This window comes from Saimiri boliviensis, chromosome 14 (genome assembly GCF_048565385.1).
Source record: "Saimiri boliviensis isolate mSaiBol1 chromosome 14, mSaiBol1.pri, whole genome shotgun sequence".
In the NCBI taxonomy this organism is placed as follows: Eukaryota; Metazoa; Chordata; class Mammalia; order Primates; family Cebidae; genus Saimiri; species Saimiri boliviensis.
In genome coordinates, this window is record NC_133462.1 from 12,524,494 (window position 1) to 12,540,858 (window position 16,365).

Here is a 16,365-nt window from a genome sequence, read left to right on the forward strand (position 1 = left end):
CCTGGTGACAAACAGCTGTAAGCCCAGCTACTTGGGAGGCTGAGGCAGGAGAATTGATCAAACCAGGGAAGGAGGAGGTTGTGGTGAGCTGAGATCCCACCACTGCACTCCAGCCTGTGCGACGGGGTGGGACTCCGTCTCATAACAAAAAAAAGCAGTATGTTTATACCACACTGTAGTCTACTGAGTATACAATAATAGCATTACATCTACAAAACAATGTGCATACTTCAATCTTACAATACTTTATTGTTAAAAGCTGCTAACAAACATTCAAACCTTCAGTGAATCACAATTTAAAAAAAAATAATTGCCAGGCGCAGTGGCTCACACCTGTAATCCCAGCACTTTGGGAAGCCGAGGCAGGCAGATCACAAGATCAGGAGTTTGAGACCAGCCTAACCAATATGCTGAAATCCTGTCTGTACCAGAAACACAGACATATTAGCCAGGTGTGGTGGCACATGCCTGTAATCCCAGCTACTCGGGAGACTGAGGCACGAGAATTGCTTGAACCTGGGAGGCGGAGGCTGCAGTGAGCCGAGATGGTACTGCTACAGTCCTCCACCCTGGGCGACAGAGCGAGACTCCATTTCAGAGAAAAAAAAAAAAAAAATTGACGATGCTGGAGGATCACTTGAAGCCAGGGAGTTTGAGTTTTTTCCAGAGACAGGCGTCTCACTTCATCTGCCTGGGCAATGAAGTGAGACGCCTGTCTCTAGAAGAAATTAAAAAACAAAAATAAAAAATTAGCTAGGCATGGTGGCATATGCCTATAGTCCCAGCTACTGGGGAGGCTGAGATGGGAAGATCGCATGAGCCCCAGGAGGTGGAGGCTGCAGTGAGCTTTGATCATGCCACTGCACTCCAGCCTGGGCAACAGAGTGAGACCCTGTTTCCAAAAAAAAAAAAAAAAGAAAAGAAAAGAAAAACATCACTGATCACAGATCACCGTAGCAGATATTATCATAATAATGAAAAAGTTTGAAATATTTCGTCAGTTACCAAAATGTGACCCAGAGACATGAATTGTGCACCAGCCGCTGGAGAAATTGCCCACAGGCTTGCTCAACACAGGGTCGTGAGAAACCTTCAATCAGTAGAAAACACAGTATCCATGAAGTTCAATAAGGCAAAGCGCGAAAAAGCAGGATGTGCCTGGCCTGGAGCCTGGATCACCTCCACGATATTCTGCTCTAAATGCGGCTGCTCTCAACCCCAATCAACCTGACCTCAATCTGGCCCGAGGCTCCTCCCCCACCGCCACCGGCCCTGCGTGTACTCACCCATCCACTGTCCCCTCTCCAGCCCCCAAACTCTACTTCAAAGCAAATGTCAACATTTGATTCCCAGTGGAATGTCCCTAACATTTTATTCCAATTACTGTTGCCCCAGATTGGACTCCAAACATTGTAACCAAGACTTTTTTTTTTTTTTTTTTTTGGAGTCAGAGTTTCGCTCTTGTCGTCCAGGCTGGAGTGCAGTGGCACCATCTCAGCTCACTGCAACCTCCACCTCCCGGGTTCAAGCCATTCTCCTGCCTCAGCCTCCCGAGTAGCTGGGACTACAGGCATGTGCTACCACGCCTGGCTGATTTTGCATTTTTAATAGAGACAGGGTTTCACTATGTTGGTCAGGCCGGTCTCAAACTCCCGACCTCAGGTGATCCACCTGCCTTGGTCTCCCAAAGGGCTGGGATTACAGGCGAGAGCCACCTCGCCCCACCATGTAACGACGTCTTTCACTGGCCCTGAGTCCGGGTTCCATCCCCTACCCTTCTTGGAAACACTGTTGCTTCTGCCGCCCCCTGAAATACCCAAGGCTCCAATAGCACCCTGACTTGCTGTCTCCCACGCTGGGGCTTCTCTCCTCCCCATGTTCTGTTCCTACTGTCCTGTCCCTCCCTGGCCTCTCTCCCTCTGCAGGTCACCTGCCTGCTCTGAGCTGCCCTGCCCTGACTGGAAGCCCCAGGGACCGTCTCCCCCTTTCGGGGCTGGGCTCAGGGTGTCTGAGGCCCCTGCCAAGGCAGTTCTGCCTGTGCCCTTCCCAGGGCTGGCGTCGGAAGTAGAAGGAACAGGGGAAGGGAGGAAGAAAGGCCAGGAGGCTGAGGGCTGGGGGTCCGGGTCTTGCAGAGAGCGACTGCCGGGCCACTTGATAGCAATGACAAGTAACAGATAATTAATGCGGGTCACTGATGCAATCTGAGGCCATTACCACACTGTCATTCCCACTTTACGGAGGGGAAACTGAGGCCCAGACGCACGATCTGAACCCAGACAGTTTCCACCAGTCTTTTTTTTTTTTTTTGAGATGGAGTTGTCCAGAATGGAGTGCAGTGGCGTGATCTCAGCTCACCGTAACCTCCGCCGCCCGGATTCAAGCAATTCTCCTGCCTCAGCCTCCTGAGTAGCTGGGATTACAGGTGCCCGCCATCACGGCTAATTTTCGTATTTTTAGTAGAGATGGGGTTTCCCCCTGTCAGCCAGGTTGGACTCGAGCTCCCGACCTTAGGTGATCCACCCACCTCAGCCTCCCAAAGTGCTGGGATTACAGGCGTGAGTCACCCCGCCCAGATGCTTGCCACTAGTCTTGATGCTTTTCACTGTCATAATACCACACCTGAACCTTTTGGGTTTTTTTTTTGTTTTGTTTTTTGAGACAGGTCTTGCTCTGTTGCCCAAGCTGAAGTGCAGTGGTGCGATCAAGTCTGACTGCAACCTTAACTGCCTGGGTTCGAGCAAATCGTCCCACCTCAGCCTCCCGGGTAGCTGCGTTCACAGGGCTGCACCACGACACACAGCTAGTTTTGCTATTTTTCAGTAGAGATGGAGTCTTGCTATGTTGCCCAGGCTGGTTTTCAGCTCCTGGACTCAAGCCATCCTCCTGCCTGGGTCTCCCAAAGTGTTGGGATTAGAGGTATGAGCTACCACGCCGGGTCATGAACCGTTTCTACGAAGCAGCTCATGCTCTGGGCCACATTCTGTGCAAATGGGCACCTCGCCTACACTTAATTCCCGCAGTAGCCCAGGGAGCAACTCCAGGCTCCAGGGGAGAAACTGAGCCCTGGAGAGGGAAGGTGCCATGTGAAGGTCACACAGGCCGTTCACAGGGGCAGAAAGACAAGCTCCCCATGGCTGGGCAGTTCCAACCACCAGAGCCGGGGCCCTAACCATGTGTCTGCCACTGCCCGCCTCGCCCTCACCCTGGCCTCCAATTCGGGTCCAGTTGTGATCTGCAGCCTCCAGCCGGGGATCCCCAGGCTCAGGCAGGGGGAATCCCTCCCCCACGGTCACAGGGCAGATGGAGCAGTGCTGGGATGCGAACCCCAGCCTCCTGACCCCTCCTGTGCGCTTCCCCACCGCCCCAGGCTTCCTCCCAGAGGAGACCAGGGAGGCAGGTGGAGATCCTGGAGATAAGGCCTCCGATCCCCACTGCGATAAGGACCTGGAGAAGAACCCCCGTCAGGCAGCGCCAGGGCAGCCAGCTGGAGGTGGGATGGCACCACGCTGAGGGCAGCAAGGATGAGGGACCCCTTCGAGGGGCAGCTGGGGCAGTGGGTGACAAAGCCCCTGGGGGCCGGGGGTGGGAGCTAAAATTGTCCCATACCACCAGCTTGCCTGGCTCCCTCCCGCCCGGGGGGGCACCCCAACACCAGGGCCTGTTGCTAGGGAACCTGGGGAGGCTGGCCCCCAGGTGGGGGGCCCTGGAACTTGGGGTGGGGTAGCATGACCCCACCTGGCTGTGGCCATGGTAACCAGGTAGCAAAGAGGGGGCTGCCACCTCCCATTCCAGAGGCAGGCAGGTGACTCTCGGCCAGGACTGACAGGCAGATCTTAGTGACAAGAATCGGAGGAGAAAAGGGGATTAGCCGTCCTCAAATCCGCACCAGGCACACATCTCAACAACCCAGGGAACAGCTAGGCGTCATCAGGCGTTCCACTTAACAGACAAGGAAAGCAAGGCTCAGAGAGGTGAGGTTACTTGCCTGAGGTCACACAGCTAGGGAGGGACAGGATGTGTCCCAAGAAACAGGATGTGAACCCAAGTTTATCTGAACAATTAAAGTAATACTAATAACCACGACAGCCGCGACACATGCCAGGCTCTATGCACCTTCGTCACATCATATCATATCATCAGCTCCTGCAAAACATCCCTCACGGGGAGATGCCATCATCAACCCGATACAGAGACAAGGAAACTGAGGCTCCAAGCTGGGAGCGAATCTGCAGGCTCACTCCACAACTAACGACAGCCCTGAGCCGAGAATCCACGGGCTGTCTGACTCATACCCACAGCCACAATAGCAGCTGGCATTTGTGGAGTGCTTCCTAGGTGCCAGGCTTCGCCCGAATCGAGTAAGCCTCGGAGGCACTCCAGCGGTCACCCCTATTTTCCAGGGCAAGAAACTGAGGCTCAGAAAGGAAGAACCAGCTGTCTGAGGACAGAGGCAAACAAGCTGGCCGGGCCGGCACTGCAGCCCACAACTGTGGCGTGCCTGGCCCCTCACTGGCGATTGGAGTGGCCGGGGAACGGAGGTGGTGGCATTTTATTAGACTCCAAACTGGGGTTCTCCTCTAGTGACGATGGGGAGTGGTCTCCGTGAGGGAGGAATCTGCAAGATGAGGAAGGGGCAGACGTAAATCTCTCTGATGGCGGGGGGGTGAGGGGGTCTTTTGGAGGTGAGGGAAACGGGGGGAAGGGAAGCAGGAAGCTGGCAGAAGGATGTGGAGAAAGGGATGAAGATCCCAGCTGGGGAGAAGTCTGGGATTGGTGGTGGGCAGGTCTTTGGAGGTGATGAGTGACCAGACACAGGAGATGGGAGGGGCCTTCCTGGGACTGTCTGGGAAGCAGTGTCGGGGCAGGGGGCGCCTGGGGATGGTAGAAAGTGACATGGCCATGGGGGCAGCGGAAGTCAGAGACCAGCAATCCCTGGGTCTTGGGGAAGCTCCTAGGAATCAGTGAAGGGGGTTTCTGGGAGCAGTCCTTGAAACTAGAGAAGGGTCTCGGGGGGCCTGAGAGTGTGGGGTAGGGGGTACTTGGGCAAGGAGCAGCTCAGCAAAATAAAGCCTGAGCCTTGGGGGAGGTCAAGGGGTCTAGAAATTTGGGGAGAAGGCTTCCAGCAGACTGACCCCAAGGGAAGAGGGCTTGCAGCCCGGGCAAGATGAGAGGCTTCGCGTCCAGGAGTTTTCTGGAAGAAGGATCTAGGGCCAGGCCCTGTAGCTGAGGAAGGCCTCTGAAGCTGGGGAGGGGGCTTCCTTTGGAGGCCAGACCCCCAGCAAGGAAGGGGGAGGTGCTGGGGCAGGAGAAAGGATGGTGGCTTGTGCGGAAGGGGCCCGAGTTTGGCCTAGCCGGGGGTCCAGAGGTTGGGGGTTGGGGAAGGGGCTTGCCTGAAGCTGAGAAGTTGATAGAGGGCAGATGAGGCCTGGAGGCAGACTGGTCCAGGGCCTAGAAATAGAGCCTGGGCGAGGCGGGGGCCTGGAAGTTGGAGGCCAAGGCTTCCTGGGAGGGGAAGAGACCAGAAAGGGTCCAGGTGGCATCTGGGGGCCCCGGGGTGCTGGGATCTAGGGATAGGGCTGTTGGGAAAATGGGGACCAGGCCTGGGAAGGGAGAGACCTTGAAGAAGCCAGGAAAGGGCCGGGGCCCAGGAGAGGTGGAAACCAGCTTCCTGCCAGGGGCTGCCCACAGGCGTCGCGGGTGGGTCCTGGAGGGGCTGAGGGCTGGGAAGGAGAGGAGGGGGCTGCTGGGGAGCCAGCACCCAGCCCCAGACAGGGAAGGCCGGAGCCAGAGGCAGGACTGGGCCAGGCCCTGCTGTGAGAGCCAGCGTCGGGCCTTGGGGGGTCAGGGGCCCTGCAAATCCGGGAGGGGGCGAGGTGTCGGACGCGGCCGCCCGGAGGGGAAAGGGCTTAGCAGGCGCGAGAGAAGGGAGGGGCTCCTGGAAGCAGGGGAGGGGGCTTCCTGGAGGGCAGAGACCCGAGCGGAAGCGGTCTGCACGGGGACAGGAGAGGGGTCCCGAGAGAGCGGCGCCCCCAGGGGTCGGGCTGGGCTGGAAAAGGTGGGGAGGGCCGAGAGGCCTGGAAGTCCGGAAGGGGTCGCGAGGTGACCAGCCGGGTCGAGCCCTGGAAACCAGGGTAGGGGCTCGCGGGGCGAGGGGCACAGCGGGGCGAAAGGTCTGGCGGCTGGACCCAGCCAGGGCTTCCCAAGGGGCCGGGCCCCACTCACCGTGTCCGAGTTCCGATCGTTGCCCGGGGCCAGCGCCGTCCGCGAAGACATCTTCTCCCGGTCCCGGGGGGAGCAGGGGCGGCCGGGTGGGGGGGGCGGGGGTCCCAGGGTCCCCTCTCTTCCCCTCCCCCCCCGCCGGCCTGGGGAGGCGAGCTCAAAAGCTGGGCGCCGTGAACGCCCGGGTCCGCGCCCCGGGAGAGGGGGCAGGGCGGGGGAGGGGAGGGGACGCCGAGGGTCCTAGTGGCCCCGTGCAGCGGCGACCCCGGGCGCCATGGGGGCGGCGGGCGGGCGGGCGGGGGCCGCGGAGGGGGCGCGGAGCCGGCCCAGGCGGCGGCGGAGGGAGGCGGTGGAGGGGCTGGGGAGGGAGGAAGGGACGTCAGGGGGAGGGGCGGCAGGGCGGGGCGCCGGGACCCCGCCCCCCGCCGCCGGCCCTTAAAGGCGCAGGCCCGGGCTGGTCCCGGGCGCGGGGGGCTCCGGGGGCGGAGGCGGGTCTGGGCGCGCCGGCGGGGAGGTGGTTCTCGCCCGAGAGGAGAGACGCACCGCAGAGGAGAAAAGGGGAGACAGAGTCCGGGGCAGAGCGCCACAGACGCAGAGAGAGAGATCGAGAGACAGAGAGACACAGAGAGAGAGAGACGAGTTACAAAAGGGCGGAGAGAGAGGCGCAAGGAGATGAACGGGGAGACCGGGGCAGAGAGACTCAGCGACACAGAGGGACAAAGACTCAGCGAGACACCCCCCCCCCCCACACACACACACAGGGAGAGACAAAGAGACACAGAGACGCAGAGATCTGTGAAGAGATGGAGATAAAGGGACCGAGCCACAGAAGCCCCCAGAGGCGCTTCCACATTGTCCCTCCCCCGCCCCCCGCTCATTCTCTCCCCAGTGGGGCGTGGGGGCGGCAGAAGCTCTGCCCTCGGAGGCCCAAGGGTGGGGTCGGCGAAGGGGATGGTGTGCGGGGCTTGGCCGCTGCAGAGGGCTCAGTGACCTCCTAGTCAGGCCGCCTCTGCCCAAGCACATAGCTCCAGACCTCCAGGTTGGGGCTGCAGTGTCCTCTCCTCTGCACCCCGACTGGCATGTGGGGACCCTCTCTGTCCACCTGTATGACCCGGGGCAAGCTCGCCCTTTCTGGGCTTCACTTTCCCAGTCTGTAAAGTGAGAGGGAGGATCCGCGTGTGGCTCATGGGCAGGGCTGAAGCAGGTGTGGAGGAACCTGTGCGGGTATTCACCTGCAGGGCACGGCCACTCCCAATGCGGGCAGACCGAGACCAGAGAGGGCAAGGGCCTCTCGGAGGCCAGACAGCCCTGTGGGGACCACCCATACTCTGTGGACCAGTATGGGATGAAAGAAAAACAGGCATGACATAGTACTGGCCTGGGAATCACACAGTTTGGGGAAGGGTCCTGTGCCTGGCTGACCACTTTCCTGAGCCTCAGTTTCCCCTTCTAAAGCAGCAGCGCGCTGGATCTGGCTGGAGCTGATGGTTATGTCTCAGGAATTTTGGAACTGGTTGTTAAACACAGCCATTATTAAAAATTAAATTATGCAAACATACAATTAAATAAATTATATTAAAGGTAATACATATTCGTCAGGTCCTAATTACCTTACCACATTTGCTATTATCTGTGATCCTGAGGTTACTTACGTCTGTTGTAGCTGCACAGTAAAATTACCGTGTAATGGTGGGGCAAAAATGCCTTGTGACATCACCTTGGTAGCTTGAAATTAGCAATGGTGGGAATATTCATACCGTGGAAATTGGCAAATGCTACAAATGAAGGCTCCCCACCCCCACCTGCAGAGCCGGGGTGTTTTGTTTTGTTTTTGAGACAGGGTCTCACTGCATCACCCAGGCTGGAGTGCAGTGGTGCGATTATGGCTCACTGCAGCCTGGGCATCCCGGGTTCAAGCAATCCTCCCAGCTCAGCCCCACCAAGTAGCTGGGACTACAGGTGTGCACCACCACACACAGCTAATTTTTTGTAGCCATGTTGCCCAGGCTACATGGGTAGCCAACTCTCAGGCTCCAGCGATCCTCACACTTCGGCCTCCCAAAGTGCTGGGATGACGCGGGACCCGGCCGAGAGCTGGTGGTGGAACGGTCACCAGCACCGCACAGCTGGATACTATCAGCTACATAGACTCATGGGAGCTGCCTTTGTGCCAGGCTCTGAGCGCTTCCTTCTGCCACCCCAGGAGGTAGGGAACGTCTTTATCAATCCCATTTGCAGGTGAGGAAGCAGAGGCCCAAGGAAGGGAGAAACGTGGCACCATGAAAGTCACACAGCACATCTGTGGCAGGGCTGTATGATTTGAATCCAAGCACACCCAAACTCCAGAACTTGGACCCTCTCTCAACTACTGGGGTTTCCTGTCTCTGAGTCATAACAGCAGCAACCTCAGGCTGCTACTATTTTCGTTTGTTAATTTGTTTATATGTATTTGTTATTTTAATTTGTTATTGCTAACAAATCAATGAGAATCTGTAAATAAAGCGCTTCACAGGGAGCCAGAGTTCTCAAACTTTGTATGTGGGGACATTATTATTGCTATTTGGCAAATAAGGCCTGAGGAGTCTCAGGGACGGTGGCAGGGAGGGAGGAGTTCCAGGGTTGTGTTCTAGAAGTACTGTGATCCCAGGGACGCTGCAGGGTGAAAGTGGGGGTCTTGGGAGTGGGCCAGAGGGGCTGAGCGCCGGCAACCCCTTCCCCGCACTGGCGCGGAGAGCTGCAGTTCTTCCGCGCACCACTCGGGGGCAGCCGATCACCTCCCTACACGCGCCCCACACATTTCCAGGGTCCACCCTTGCCCTCCTTCCCCAGCAGCGTCAGCACCCCGTTTCCCAGATGCGGGGAGGAACTGAGACTTACAATGGGGGAGGATGCCGAAAGTGGATGAACCTTGAAAACCGCATGCTGGCCGGGCGCGGCGGCTCAAGCTTGTAATCCCAGCACTTTGGGAGGCCGATGCGGGTGGATCACGAGGTCGAGAGATCGAGACCATCCTGGTCAACATGGTGAAACCCCGTCTCTACTAAAAATACAAAAAATTAGCTGGGCATGGTGGCGCGTGCCTGTAATCCCAGCTACTCAGGAGGCTGAGGCGGGAGAATTGCCTGAACCCGGGAGGCGGAGGTTGCGGTGAGCCGAGATCGCGCCATTGCACTCCAGCCTGGGTAACAAGAGTGAAACTCCGTCTCAAAAAAAAAAAAAGAAAAGAAAAAGAAAAGAAAACCGCATGCTTAGCGAAAGAAATCAGACGCAAAAGACCACTTATCGTATGCTTCCATTCGTGTGAAATATTAGAACTGGCAAATCCATAGACAGAAAGTAGATTAATGGTCGCCAGGGGTTGGGGGCGGGGGGAATGAGAAGTCACTGCTAATGGGTACCAGGTTTCTTTTTGGGGTGTTGAGAATCTTTTGGAATTAGACAGTGGTGACGCTTGCTACAGTCTTGTGAATATACTAAAACCTACTGGACTCTCCTTGAAAAGGGTGAATTTTATGTATGCGAATTGTATATCAATTAAAAAAAAATTTTTAAGGGTCTGGGGGCGGTGGCTGACGCCTATAATCCCAGCACTTTGGGAGACAAGACCAGGTGTATCACTCAAGCCCAGGAGTTTGAGACCAGCCTGGGCAACATAGTGAGACCTCGTCTCTAAATTAAAATAATAAAAATATTTTTTTAAAAGGTGGGGTGGAGGCTGAACATGGTGGCTCACACCTGTAATCCCAGCGCTGTGGGAGGCCAAGGCAGGCAGATCACAAAGTCAGGAGTTTGAGACCAGCCTGACCAACATGGTGAAACCCTGTCTCTACTAAAAATACAAAAATTTGCCAGGCATGGTGGTGAAAGCCTGTAGTCCCAGCTACTCGGGAGGCTGAGGCAGGAGAATCTCTTGAACCTGGGAGGTGGAGGTTGCGGTGAGCTGAGATCGAGCCATTGCATTCCAGTCTGGACCCAGTCTGGTTTTATTTATTAATTTTTTTTTTTTTTTTTTTTTAGTTTTGAGACAAGTTTCTCTCTGTTGTCCAGGCTGGAGCCCAGGGGTGGGATCATGGCTCACTGCAGCCTCCACCTCCCAGGCTCAAGTGATCCTCCTGCCTCAGCTCCCTTAGTAGCTAGGACAGTGCACCACCATGCCTGACTAATTAAAAAAAAATTTTTTTTGTAGATATGGGGTCTTGCTATGTTACCAGTCTGGTCTTGATCTCCTGGGTTCACGCAATCCCCCAGCCTTGGCCTCCGAAAGTGCTGGGATCATAGGTGTGAGCCACCACACATGGCCCTAGCCTTTAAAAGTAACCCTGATGGCCAGGCATGGTGGCTTACGCCTGTAATCCCAGCATATTGGGAGGCCTAGGTGGGTGGATCACAAGGTCAGGAGTTCAAGACCAGCCTGGCCAAGATGGTCAAACCCCATCTCTACTAAAAATACAAAAATGAACCAGGTGCAGTGGCAGGTGCCTGTAATCACAACTACTTGGGAGGCTGAGGCAGGAAGAATCGGTTGAACCCGGGAGGCAGATGTTGCAGTAAGCTGAGATCATGATACTGCACTCCAGCCTGGGCAACAGAGTAAGACTCCATCAAACAAAACAAACAAAAAAAAACCCTGATTCCCACACCCAGCCACACCCAGCACCAGCTCCAGCCCCAGCCCTCACTTCACTTGGCATCTCCAACTCTAGCGGGAAGTGCATCCACAATCCCACCTCCAACCCTCAGCTTCAGTCTGTCCTCACCGATGCATTCACTTAAATCCATTTGAATCTTGACTACTGAGGACCGGACACGAAGTTAGGTTTATAAAGATGAACAAGATCAACAAAGTCAGCTTTGCTGAGTTGATCTGCAAGGAAGCCAGCGGCTGCATCTGATCATTTCAGATTTGTGGAAGGTGTGATATAGAAATTGACAGGCTGGGCACCGTGGCTCACGCCTATAATCCCAGCACTTTGGGAAGCTGAGGCAGGAGAACGGCTTGAGGCCAGGAGATCAAGACCAGCCTGAGGAACCTAGCGAGACTCCCATCTCTACAAAAAAAATAATCATACAAAAAGTAGCTGGGTATGGTGGCACATACCTGTAGTCCTGGCTACTCAGGAGGCTGAGGTGGGAGGATCGCCTGAGCCTGGGAGATCCAGGCTGCAGGAAGCTATCATTATGCCACTGCACTCCAGCCTGGGTGACAGAGCGAGACCCTGTCTCTGGGAAAAAAAAAAAAAAAAAAAAAAAAGCAAAAGAAATTGACAAATCAGAGTGACGCCTCTGTGAGACGGGACAGTGGAGCAGTGGAGAACAAAGGAAGAGACTGTGGAGCTGGAATTGGGATGAAAAGAAGAGACCTAGGGGGTGGGGCTTCTGGGCAAAGAGAAGCACAGTTCCAGCAGCTCTCTCTGTAGGTCCTGGTCCCCAGACAGAACTTTCCTCCTCCTGGTCTTTAGCCCATAGCTGGGAACTCTAGAGAGATGCATGCCTGCCCCCCAGTTCTCATTCTTTTTTTTTTTTTTTTTTTTTTTTGAGACAGAGTCTTGCTCAGTTGCCTAGGGTGGAGTGCAATGGCGCCATCTCGGCTCACTGCAACCTCCGCCCCTGGGTTCAAGCGATTCTCCTGCCTCAGCCTCCCGAGTAGCTGGGATTACAGGCACGTACCACCATGCCCGGCTAATTTTTGTATTTTTAGTAGAGACGTGGTTTTCACCATGTTGGTCAGGCTTGTGTATTTCTTTGAGACAGAGTCTCGCTCTGTCACCCAGGCTGGAGTGCAGTGGTGTGATCTTGGCTCACCACAACCTCTGCCTCCTGGGTTCAAGCGATTCTTCTGTCTCAGCCTCCTGAGTAGCTGGAATTAGAGGCACACGCCACCATGCCTGGCTAATTTTTGTTTTTTGGTTTGTTTTGAGATGGAGTCTCGCTCTATCGCTCAGGTTCAGTGGTGCTATGTCAGCTCACCGCCACCTCCACGTCCTGGGTTCAAGCGATTCTCCTGCCTCAGCCTCTCGAGTAGCTGGAATTACAGGCGCAATTACACCCGGCTAATTTTTGTATTTTTTCGTAGAGACGGGGTTTCACCATGTTGGGGAGGCTGGTCTCAAACTCCTGACCTTGTGATCTACCTGCCTTGGCCTCCCAAAGTGCTCGGATTACAGGCGTGAGCCACTGTGCCTGGCCTGTGTTTTTAGGAGAGGCAGGGTTTTACAATGTTGGTTCTTCAGTCTCGAACCCCTGACCTTGTGATCCGCCTGCCTTGTCCTCCCAGGGTGTTGGGATTACAGGCGTGAGCCACCGCGCCCATCCCCCAGTTCTCATTCGAAGGCCTCAGGGCTTGCCAGTGCTGGAGAGCAGCTCTGGGCCAGTGTCCAGCCAGGGGTGTGTTCCCGGGGCGCCCAGGATGGTGTTGCCACCTTGGGAGGCGTGAAGAACAGGCAGGCGGCAGATTCCGGCCTGGAGCGGGGGTGAGGGTGGGGGCCCAGCTGCGGGCCTCAGCCTTCCCAGTCCAACCGCAGCCTGGCCTAAAAGGGCAGACAGATAATGAGTCCTTCCCACCCCTGGCCCCAGAGAGGGAGGGGTTTCCTGACAGGAAATTGTCCTCCTCCGAGCACCCCCTCCTCAGATCCAAGCTCTCAGCAGTCCTGGCTGAAGTAGCCTGGGGACAAGACAGCAGCAGGAACAGAAAGACGGGCATGAGGACAGAGGTGAGTGTGCTGGGGACAGGGGGCAGCGGTCCCTTCCGACCCGGAGCCCCTCTGGGAAAACAGGTGCCCTGAGCTGCACTGGACCAGAGCTGATGAGAAGCTGTGCCTTGAACACAGCAGAGGCTGGGGGCAGAGAGAGAATCTGGGGCCTGCCCCCCGGGGAGTGCCGGTGAGAAGGCAGAAAGGAGACGGGAAGGGGAGGAAGGTACAGGGGACAATCTGGGGACTCACAGGCCCAGACAGGGTGGCAGGGAGCAGTGGAGACCTTGGTGCCACCAAGGGAGAAGAGAGATGATGATGGTATTGGGTCGAATGTCCTGCGATTCCGGGCAGGAAGACTGAGGCCAGGAAGGATCAAGTGTTTGCTCCGTCCCAAAAGAGGGGGGCTTGGAGATGGGACATGGGAACGCGGTGAGGACTGAGATGGAGCAGGAGAGACCAGGTTGGAATTGGAGATGTGGATGAGCTCGCAGTGGGCTGGGCTGATGACGGGATTGTGTTTGGGGGCAAGGACTAGATTGGGGGTGCACCTGGGGTTGGGCTGGGGACATGCCGTGCAGAAAGACAGTTCTTTAATGTAGCTGCTGAGCACTGGAGGTGATAGGTTCTGCAAACCGAGGTCAGGGCCACTACAGAGGGTTAGTGACTAGGGAAAAGGCTGGCAGCGAGGAAGGGGAGGAGGGGCCCAAAGAGGGAAGCTCTGGTGGCCAAGACATCCTGCGGGCCTGAGAGGCTGGGGGCTTGAGGGATGCCTCGGAAGTGAGTCAGGGGCTGGGCACTGGGAGGCAGACGGAGGGTTGGAGGGGCAGGATGTCAGCGCCACTTTGCAGAGGGGGGTGCCGGAGCCAGGAAGGGGAAAGACGTCGGAGCCAGTTTTGGGAAAATGTCGAAGCCGGGTTTGGGGATGTCAGATCCAGCGCCGAGGCAATATTGGAGCCAGGTGGGGGAATGAATGGCAGGTGGTGTCTGGGCAAGGTTGACTTCCACTGGAGGGAAATTGGAACCTGAAATTGTGAGAGGAAGATGGAGACCGTTTTGGGGTGGAGGGGGCGATGATGGAGCCATTTTGGGATGAGGTTTGCGGATGCCAGTTTGGAGGATGAAAGAGAAATCAAGGCCGGGCGCTGTGGCTCATGCCTGTAATCCCAGCACTTTGGGAGGCTGAAGCGGTTGGATCGCTTCAGCTCGCGAGTTGGAGACCAGTCTAGGCAACACGGTGAAACCTTGTCTCTTCTTTCTTTCTTTCTTTCTTTCTCTCTCTTTCTTTCTCTCTTCTTTCTTTCTTCCTTCCTTCCTTCCTTTTTCTTTCTTTCTTTCTTACTTTCTTTCATTCTTTATTTTTTAAGATGGGATTTCACTACGATGGCCAGGCTGGTCTTGAACTCCTGACCTCAGGTGATCCACCCACCTCAGCCTCCCAAAGTGCTAGGATTACAAGTGCGAGCCACCGCGCCCGGCTACTAATACAAAAATTAGCCGGGTGTGGTGACTTGCACCTGTAATCCCATCTACTTGGGAAACTGAGGTAGGAGGATTGCTTGAGCTTGGGAAGCGGAGGTTGCGGTGAGCCGAGACTGCGCCACTGGCTCCAACCTGGGCAACAGAGTGAGACTGTCTAAAACATAAAAGAGATATGAGTGTGCAAATAATGTGTGTGCATAGGGGGGGTGTCTACTGCACACAGCCATGGGGGCTCCAGCAAGGGGTTATCATGGTTACGGCCTCCTGGGGGTGGGGGTCCTTGGAGACTGGAAGGAGGTACCAGAGTGTTTGTAGGAACAGGAGGGTTGAGAAGCGGCAGCTCAGGGGTTGAAATGGGGGAGGTAAGAAGGGGGTCTCCCCACCATGTAAAGGGGTGGTCTTGGCCAGACACGGTGGCTCACACCTGTAATCCCAGCACTTTGGGAAGCTGACGTGGACAGATCACAAGGTCAGGCATTCAAAACCAGCCCGGCCAACATGGTGAAACCCTGTCTCTACTAAAAATACAAAACTTAGCTGGGCATACCTGTAATCCCAGCTACTCGGGAGGCTGAAGCAGGGGAATGGCTTGAACCTGGACCAGGGAGGTGGAGGTTGCAGCGAGCTGAGTTTGTTCCACTGCACTCCAGACTCCAGCCTGGGCTACAGAGTGAGACTCCATCTCAAAAAAAAAAAAAAAAAAAAGCAAGAAAAAAAAGGGGCGCTCTTACCCGCAGCCAGGGAACCCAGGCCTTTTCCCACCACCCTCTTCCCAAGTCTCCTATCTACCCTCACACATCTGCATAATCCTGACCCTGTCTCGACCTGCTCAGAACCCCTGTGCTGGTGACAAACTATGGGTCCAGCAGTAGGAGAATGAACGAGTGAACATCTGACCCTTTACGCAAGTTTGTCCTGGTCATGCAGTGGAATAGTATGTGGCACTTAAGTGAGCTATATGGCTAGCCACGGATAAATAAATCTCACAACTTCATAATGTGAGCAAAAAAATCTATTTTTTTAAGACGGAGTCTTGCTCTGTCACCAGGCTGGAGTGCAGTGGCATGATCTTGGCTCACTGAAACCTCTGCCTCCCGGGTTCAAGCCATTCCCCTGCCTCAGCCTCCCCAGTTGCTGGGACTACAGAGGCATGCCACCACGCCCGGCTAATTTTTTTGTATTTTTTCAGTAGAGATGGGGTTTCATCATGTTGGCCAGAATAGTTTCGATGTCCTGACCTTGTGATCCACCTGCCTTGGCTTCCCAAAGTGCTGGGGTTACAGGCGTGAGCCACCTCGCCCAGCCGAAAAAAATTTCTAAAGCAAGTTGCAAGACACATATAGTATGCCACCATTTATAGAGAGTTTGAAACCACATAAACCAGTATATTATTTCTGGACACAAGTCTGTGGAGAATGGAATAAAAATCTACTTGGACAGGTAGACAGCACATTCTGGATGCTGGATTCCTTAAGAGAGGGCCAGAGTGGGTGGGACCAGGAGACGTGGCGGGAGGCTGCATGTATTTGTAATTCATTCTTTTTTTTTTTTTGAAATGGAGTTTTGTTTTGCTCTGTTGCCCAGGCTGGTGTGCAGTGGTGCAATCTCGGCTCACTGCAGCCTCTGCCTCCTGGGTTGAAGCGATTCTCCTGCCTCAGCGTCCCAAGTAGCTAGGACTCCAGGTACCCGCCACCACACCCAGCTAATTTTTGTGTTTTTAGTACAGACAGGGTTTCCCCATGTTTCCCAGCCTGGTCTTGAACTCTCGACCTCAGGTGATCTGCCTGCCTCAGCCTCCCAAAGTGCTGGGATTACAGGCATGAGCCACCGCACCCAGCTTTTTCTTTAAAACAAACATCAGGTCAGTGTGTGGTGGTTCACGCCTATAATTCTAGCACTTTGGGAGGCCGAGGAGGGAGGATTGCTTGAGACCAGGAGCAGAAGTTCCAGACCAGCCCGGGCAATATAGCAACAC

The 16,365-nt window shown here is 55.4% G+C and overlaps 2 protein-coding genes across 5 annotated transcripts in view; one reads left to right on the forward strand and one right to left on the reverse strand.

The window, feature by feature from the left end:
* Window positions 1–6,589, reverse strand: part of MARK4 (microtubule affinity regulating kinase 4) — a 47,866-nt gene extending 41,277 nt beyond the window's left edge. For both annotated transcript variants that reach the window (XM_039467137.2, XM_039467138.2), the window contains exon 1: window positions 6,223–6,589. In XM_039467137.2, coding sequence (XP_039323071.1) covers window positions 6,223–6,273 — 51 coding nt within the window. In that variant the 5' untranslated portion in view covers window positions 6,274–6,589. The remainder of the gene's footprint in view (window positions 1–6,222) is intronic.
* Window positions 6,590–12,734: 6,145 nt separating this feature from the next.
* Window positions 12,735–16,365, forward strand: part of EXOC3L2 (exocyst complex component 3 like 2) — a 34,870-nt gene continuing 31,239 nt past the window's right edge. Inside the window, exon 1 of one of the 3 annotated variants that reach the window (XM_074386183.1) lies at window positions 12,735–12,929. The gene's annotated coding sequence lies outside the window, so the exon portion shown is untranslated. Of the gene's footprint in view, window positions 12,930–13,758; window positions 13,870–16,365 lie in introns of those variants that run through there. The other 2 variants (XM_039467136.2, XM_074386182.1) reach the window with 2 other exon arrangements.